The sequence below is a fragment of the Oratosquilla oratoria genome, chromosome 37 (genome assembly GCF_046742065.1).
Source record: "Oratosquilla oratoria isolate Oo_2021 chromosome 37, ASM4674206v1, whole genome shotgun sequence".
NCBI lineage: Eukaryota > Metazoa > Arthropoda > Malacostraca > Stomatopoda > Squillidae > Oratosquilla > Oratosquilla oratoria.
The window spans coordinates 17,040,537-17,048,036 of NC_134813.1; the positions used below are offsets into that span (position 1 = coordinate 17,040,537).

A 7,500-nucleotide genomic window follows, 5' to 3' on the forward strand; every position below is an offset into this window, starting at 1 on the left:
ATTATCTCCTACCCCCCTCAGCTGGAATCAATTATCTAAACATCTAAAACGGAAAAAAAGAAGCGTTGAAAGGATTTTCACACCTTGTTTTTGTAAGGAAAATTATTATTGAACGATCGTGTTTTTTTTCCATCATGTAAGTCTTTGTTTAGAGTACGCTACGTATGCTTAAATGGTTTGTTTTAACTGAACTGCATTAGGAGGACTGAGGAACACCTTTCACTTTTCAAATAAGTTCGCTCAGTTTAAGTGAGAAAAGTAAATATACAAATTAATTTTTATCGTCTAACGGACTTCATTGAACATCGTCTACCCGGGCTGCCCGAGCACAAAAGGCAAAGGTAACTGGTTCGTCTGTACGTGAGCTTATTTCCTGGTGACAGCTGTTAAGAATATCTTGAAACATTAATATCTTTATCGGGAAGTCTGGATTAATGTATTTCATTGCTGTCGGTGCAGGAATACTGCTCATAAAGGGGTTATGACACTGGGTTTTATGTGGTTATGGCACTGGGCTTTAGTGGTTATTACACTGGGCTTTAGTGGTTACCATACTGGGTTTTAAGTGGTAATCACACTGGGCTTTAGTGGTAATCACACTGGGATTTAGTGGTAATCACACTGGGCTTTAGTGGTTATGACACTGGGTTTTATGTGGTTATCACACTAGGCTTTAACTGGTTATCAAACTGGGCTTTAGTGGTAATCACACTGGGCTTTAGTGGTTATGACACTGGGTTTAACGTGGTTATGACACTGGGCTTTAACGTGGTCATGACACTGGGCTTTAACTGGTTATGACACTGGGCTTTAACTGTTTATCACACTGGGCTTTACCAGCACCGATAGTTGAGTAAAAACGACTTCGGTTGTAATAATCCATTTTTTCAAATCTCTAAATATCAAATGATCTCTCCATCAGATATATAGCAAAGGTGAATGATAAACTAAGATATTGTAAAGTTATACGACTTTTAGACACACTGTTGAAATGTTCTTAAAGAAGTCTAGATTTCTATAAGCAAAGTCATATTCTAGGTATTCAAATAGAGGTTGGAGGTAGAATGTCGAATGAAAAATAGCCCAACGTCTAAGATGAAGTATGATCATGTTCCCATGAGATGTCTAACTGGGGCCACTCTTATGTGCGTGGACAGCCACGGCAAATGGTAATCATCACTGGGATTTAGTGGTAATCACACTGGGCTTTAGTGGTTATGACACTGGGTTTTATGTGGTTATCACACTAGGCTTTAACTGGTTATCAAACTGGGCTTTAGTGGTAATCACACTGGGCTTTAGTGGTTATGACACTGGGTTTAACGTGGTTATGACACTGGGCTTTAACGTGGTCATGACACTGGGCTTTAACTGGTTATGACACTGGGCTTTAACTGTTTATCACACTGGGCTTTACCAGCACCGATAGTTGAGTAAAAACGACTTCGGTTGTAATAATCCATTTTTTCAAATCTCTAAATATCAAATGATCTCTCCATCAGATATATAGCAAAGGTGAATGATAAACTAAGATATTGTAAAGTTATACGACTTTTAGACACACTGTTGAAATGTTCTTAAAGAAGTCTAGATTTCTATAAGCAAAGTCATATTCTAGGTATTCAAATAGAGGTTGGAGGTAGAATGTCGAATGAAAAATAGCCCAACGTCTAAGATGAAGTATGATCATGTTCCCATGAGATGTCTAACTGGGGCCACTCTTATGTGCGTGGACAGCCACGGCAAATGGTAATCATCAGTAGTCACTTAGGATCGATATATTATCTCATAATGAACTATAGCTGGATGGTTAAAGTGTGGTCGTGAGGCAGGACCCACCCTCCAACCCCACCCCCCACCTACCCCATTACTGCGAGTCCTGCTCTGTTGTTTTAATATGATAACCTTGTTTGCATCACCCTGGTTAAAGCCTTTGATCCACTTGAACACCTCAATTAGATCACCCCGCACTATGAGTCTTTCCAAAGAGTGTAAGGACTGTCACTTGTTCTTGTATATTGGACAACCGTAATGTCTGCGGCAACAAGCAATCTTATTCATCTAAGGGGAATCCTAGAATCCTATCGTACACTGTAGGATAACACTTCGGTGATAAATTTGGTAGAATTAAATTTGTCTAATTCCAAGCGATTCTATATAGACCATACACGGTAGAATTGGGAAAATGGGGCTCGGCTGACAGACATAAATTTTCTTCGAATTTCGTCTCAGGTAATGTTTAACAGGACAAAAACTGTATAGATCAGACACACGATATGACGTCAGATCACGCGTTCTTCCTGGTGAGAGCCACGTGATCTCTTCAGCCTCATCGAGTAGGACAAGTCACCTCTACAGGGAGTCTGTTCATATGTTTCATTCTAACAATTGCTAGACATCTTAGGGAAGCGAGTTTTTTTTCTAAGAGGGCCAGTTCAGTCAAAACGTGATCAACTTACCTGTGGTCTTTCCTGAGATGAGCCTGAAGGAAGAAGCTAGGAAGTCAAGGGAACAGACGAAGAAGTAGAGGAGTGTCAGCACGGACACGAATTTACCAGCATTGATGACGACACGTTTGATCTTTTCTCCTGTCGTCAGATCTGTGCAAAGAGAAAAATTAAAAGTTAAAGTATGATACACTTAAAAAAAAAAAAAAAAAAAAAAAAAAAAAAAAAATAATTGCTGTGTGTGTGCGTGTGTGTACGTGTGTATGTGTGTGCGTGTATATGTGTGTGTGTATTCATACATATGCATGTGTATGTGCATGTATATGTATATGTATATGTATATGTATATGTATATGTATATGTATATGTATATGTATATGCATATGTATATATATACATGTATGCATTGATGTAATTATGTATATACGTACGTATATTTGTGTATATGCACATAATCTATGTATATATATGTATATGTTTATATGAATGTACATATGGCTGCACATATATATCATAATTGCATGTATACATGTACAAATATGTACATATTTACAACCCTAGCATTGATCTACTGGTGAAAAAAATTGGAAATTATTGAAGGTATTATAGACAAAACTAAGGAGTGCACAGTGAGGAATGGAAATATCCGTGTTGATAATAACGCTAAAAGACAGAGAAAGACATAATGGACAGATGATCTGACTGAGTGAAATTCATTGTGAAGGTTCTGTTCCTAATATTTACACTTTCTTCTTGATATACCGGACACTTGGTGCTAATGTGTACAATATCACGTGCTTTGAACTTAGTACACAAGGCACAAATTCACCAATTAGTATTGGGATCTTCCACGTCCTTACATGACGTTCCGGGTGTACTCATTTGTCCCTCCAAGCGTATGAAAGGTTAACTGTGCATGTTCTTCTGTTAACAATTGAGGGAGAATGCTGCATTGTGAAGGTTTTGATCCTAATATTTACACTTTCTTTTCGATACTTGATACTAATGTTTACAATATCAAGTGCTTTGAACTTAGTACACAAGGCACAAATTTCACCAATTAGTATTGGGATCTTCCACACCCTTACATGACGTTCCAGATGCACTAGTTTGTCCATCCAAGCGTATGAAAGGTTAACTGTGCATGTTCTTCAGTTAGTATTTGAGGGAGAAGGCTGCAAGAAACAGCCGCATTGGTCCTCCGAGGAAAGAGACAATGGCTAAGGCTACGGGAGACCCTGATACCTACATCAGTTGGGCTAAGTCATTAACGGCTTGTCCTTGCAACTTTTTGTGTTGCAGATGACACAGCAGTCCTGCCTGCTCTCGAAGACGTACATCTATTTCATCACTACACAGTCGACACCCCAATCAAGTAGAGAAACAACACGTTTTCCAACTTGGTTAAGTTGATGGTTGGCGACTTCTGGAGGTGTTTTGATTCTTCCTCTTATATATATTTCACTCAGATTTCTTCTTTCTGGAATACCACCCCTTCTCCCTCAAGTAATATTTCCTCTTTCTCGCTAAAATCTAGGGTCTAGACATACAAATAACAATCTATATTCTGTCTTTTACTTTCTTTATTCTAACTTGATTTAAAGCTAACTGTTGTGTATAAACGCTGACGTGGGGAATGCCATCTAGAGCCCCACGCGGGTCCCAAGCCTGGATGAAAGTGCTGCAACGACAGGCCTAGCAAACCGGTGATGTAAAATGAAATTTGCTTATGAAACTCAAGGATCAGCCTCGGAACCAGGAGGACTAGTTGAAGAAGAGTGATGGCCCGCCCGACAGGCAACCTAACTGGGAGCAGAAGTGAAGTGTTGCGTATACATGTGCAACGATATTTCTTTTCCTCGCTGGAAAATACTCTATCTCACTCTCTTTTCTCTGAAATTTCACGGTTTTAACCACTTCTTTTCGTCCTCCTCCTCATTTACTGATACAGCCGGTGAACTAACTTTAAACTCTACAATGCTAAGCGATCTGCAACAGCTAGTTCAGCATCCTACCCTTATTCCTAGCAGTCTTGGGGCCACACCCAACATTCATCATTACTACTAATTCTCCTACTTCAGTTACACTCTTCTCTCCGTTTTGTAACTCCGACCATAACCCCATTTCTGTCATTACTCTTACATCTTCACTTTTGGTCTGCGCAAACGCCTTAGAAACTTTGGTGTCGCTAATTGGGAGTTTGAGGTAATAGTTCTTAGTTTTCCGAGGAATAATTACTGCTTCCACTATCTTGAACCCTCAGTGATTGCAGAATTCATCACTGAGGTGATCATTTCGCTTATGAAGGCATACATTTCGTCCACATTTTCTAATCATAAATCTATAAAGCCTTCAAACAATCAGACCCAGCTGTCGTACAGCTTTGAACTCGAGTCCATCTGAGCGTGGGTCCAAAGCGTTATCAGAGTTCAAAGCTGCGCGTGGCCGGCTTGATTATTTGAATTACATCGCTGCTACTAGCGTTTTGTTCTTTAACTAGAAACCCTTGTTTAACCACACTAGTTTTCTTGCTAGATACAGAAAAATCTTACAAACAATACTGTTTTCTTCAAGCTTCTGGAAATTATAGTATATTTACCTCTGCCAAGAACTTGAAAAAATATATATTCCGGTAACCCAAACAGTCATATATCAATGAAAACTGTCAAAAGCTTCCCTTCTCTAATTCTTCACGCGATTTCTGGCATCCATCGAACAACATTTTTTCAAAACTATAATATCTTCTTCTATACTTCCTTCGTTGCTGCATCTCTCAAGAAAACTCAACTCTTAACTCAGACCCACTACCACACTCCCACGAAAAGGGAAGTGAGAAACGCCTGTTAGGGCTAGCCCTATCGGTTGTGGTATGCTTTTTTTTTTTTTTTTTTTTTAGGCCGATGCTGGGTCACCTCCCCGCCTAGCTAGGGATGTCGGGAACCAACGCGACAAACTCCGCAGCGGATCCAGGGAAACGAACTCACGACCACCTGTTCATGAGTTTGACACGGTATCCACTGGGCTACCTCGATGCCCTCTTAACACAAACATTCACTAAAACTGGACAATACCGGTTCTCTTTCTTCTGCTAATTCCTCTGACTTATTATACAGATTTCTTCCAAATCTCTTATCTGCCCTATTTGGCCTTTAAAAAGGCTTATGGTTCGACTGGAATATTCCCTATTTTTCTTGAAAACTACCTCAGTGTAAGAATGCTTACATGTAACCTATTTCAAAGGAAAATGACTATTCTTAGCCTATTCTACTGTCTTGTTTACCTGACATTTTCGAATCAGTTTATAGTAGGAATGTTGTTAAATATCTTTCGTTACATGTTCGGTTTGAGGTTCGGGGTGCCGTATCGGCTTGAACGTTGGCTACGATGGAACTCCATTCCTGTCTGCACATGGTTCTTCTTAACATGATGGCATTTGTTATTTCTTCTCCTACAAAAGTCCTTAATCCATCTACATATCTTATGTGTGGTCTTCTTCTTGCCCTCTTTCCTTCTATTTTTCCTGTTAGGCACATAATTCTGGCTGAGCGGGTTAGGGCGTCGTTACTTGCGGCGAAGGTCGAGGGGATGGCGGTTCGAATCCTGCCACCAGCGAAGTTGAACCAAGGGCATGGTTCATTAAATTCCACGCTACAAAGCCCTCTGTGAGGGGCACCGTCCTAGCCTTCCGATAGGGGGGAGTTTGTGACGTTAAACTATATCATCATCATCATCAATTGTTGTTTTCACATGACTTGTCCTAGAAAGTGTATCTGTCTTTTCCTGATATTTGTTGTAATTTCCCTCTGTGTTCCTATTTGCTGTAGTACTTCTTCGTTTGTTTTAAATTCTGTCCATGAAATTTTCAGCATCCTTCTCCAAATCTACATTTCTACTGCTTTTATCCTTTCGTTACATGATCTCTGATAATCAATATGGCTTCCGCAAAAGAACGTTCTACAAGAGATCTTTAACGTTTTTGTCTGACTCTTGGTCATATATATATATTTTTTTTTGGGGGGGGTTGTGTGATATCAAAAGCGCATAATAAATTATGGCACAAATAATTCATTTTCAGGTACTCTGTGCTCTTATTTCTTATATTCTATCTGAACATTCTATAACTGTTGTCGTAGACAGCCACTCCCGTTCTAAGCCACGCATGTAAACTGAGGGACGGAAAGACGGCTTTCATCTGCAACGTCAACACGTAGTTGCTAAACGCTGACTACGATCTGTGGCTTACATATGAGGCGTCTGTTGTTTGGCAGTCCGGTATCATTCCGTCTAACTGGAAGTAAGAGGCTGGTCTTCCCTGACTGCATAGGAATGAGGGGACAATCAGGACATAAACAGTTACTGCATTATCAAATTGCTTAATGTGCCGGGCAAAGTCCTCAGTCGTTTGTTGTTGCCGTGTGATCGTTTCCATCTGGAGGCCTGAACAGCCTGGATTCACCCCTAGTAGCACTTTGTAAGCTTGTGAACTTTCAGCAAAGGTTGTCTGCAGTCCATGTTGAACCCGAGAACGGGTCCGATCCAGTGTATCGCAGGGCGTTCTGAGATCTGCCGATCGGGGAGGTTTCTATATGAAAAATCTACTTGATATCTCGTGCATACTATTGTCAAGTGTAGAGATGGCGTGTCCTGTTTCATGAGTGAGGAGGGGTACGTTCGTTAGACTTTTCAATAGCTATGCACATTGTTGTCAATCATTGCCAATGCAAAGCCGCCATTGTTTTTGCCAATGATGCACTTGTTGCTGTGCCGTTGGAGGTCCTGATTGCCCCTCGAGTCACCGCACACAGAAGCGAGACCGCTTGGGCTCCAGGTGCCTGCTAGTATATGCGCATGCATGTTGTATGTGTATGTATGTATGTATGTATGTATGTATGTATGTATGTATGTATGTATGTATGTATGTATGTATGTATGTATGTAATGTGTGTGCGCATTTGCGCATACCTATATAGATGTATGCCTGTGTGTGCGTAAAGGTATGCACATTTATGTATGTTTATACAAATGTTGGCTTTGCATGTGTGTTTGTGTGTGA

At 40.2% G+C, this 7,500-nt stretch overlaps 1 protein-coding gene across 1 annotated transcript in view; it reads right to left on the reverse strand.

The window, feature by feature from the left end:
• Positions 1-7,500, reverse strand: part of LOC143019539 (sodium-dependent phosphate transport protein 2B-like) — a 46,684-nt gene that overhangs the window by 13,039 nt on the left and 26,145 nt on the right. Inside the window, exon 4 of the mRNA XM_076175255.1 lies at positions 2,460-2,600. Coding sequence (XP_076031370.1) covers positions 2,460-2,600 — 141 coding nt within the window. The remainder of the gene's footprint in view (positions 1-2,459; positions 2,601-7,500) is intronic.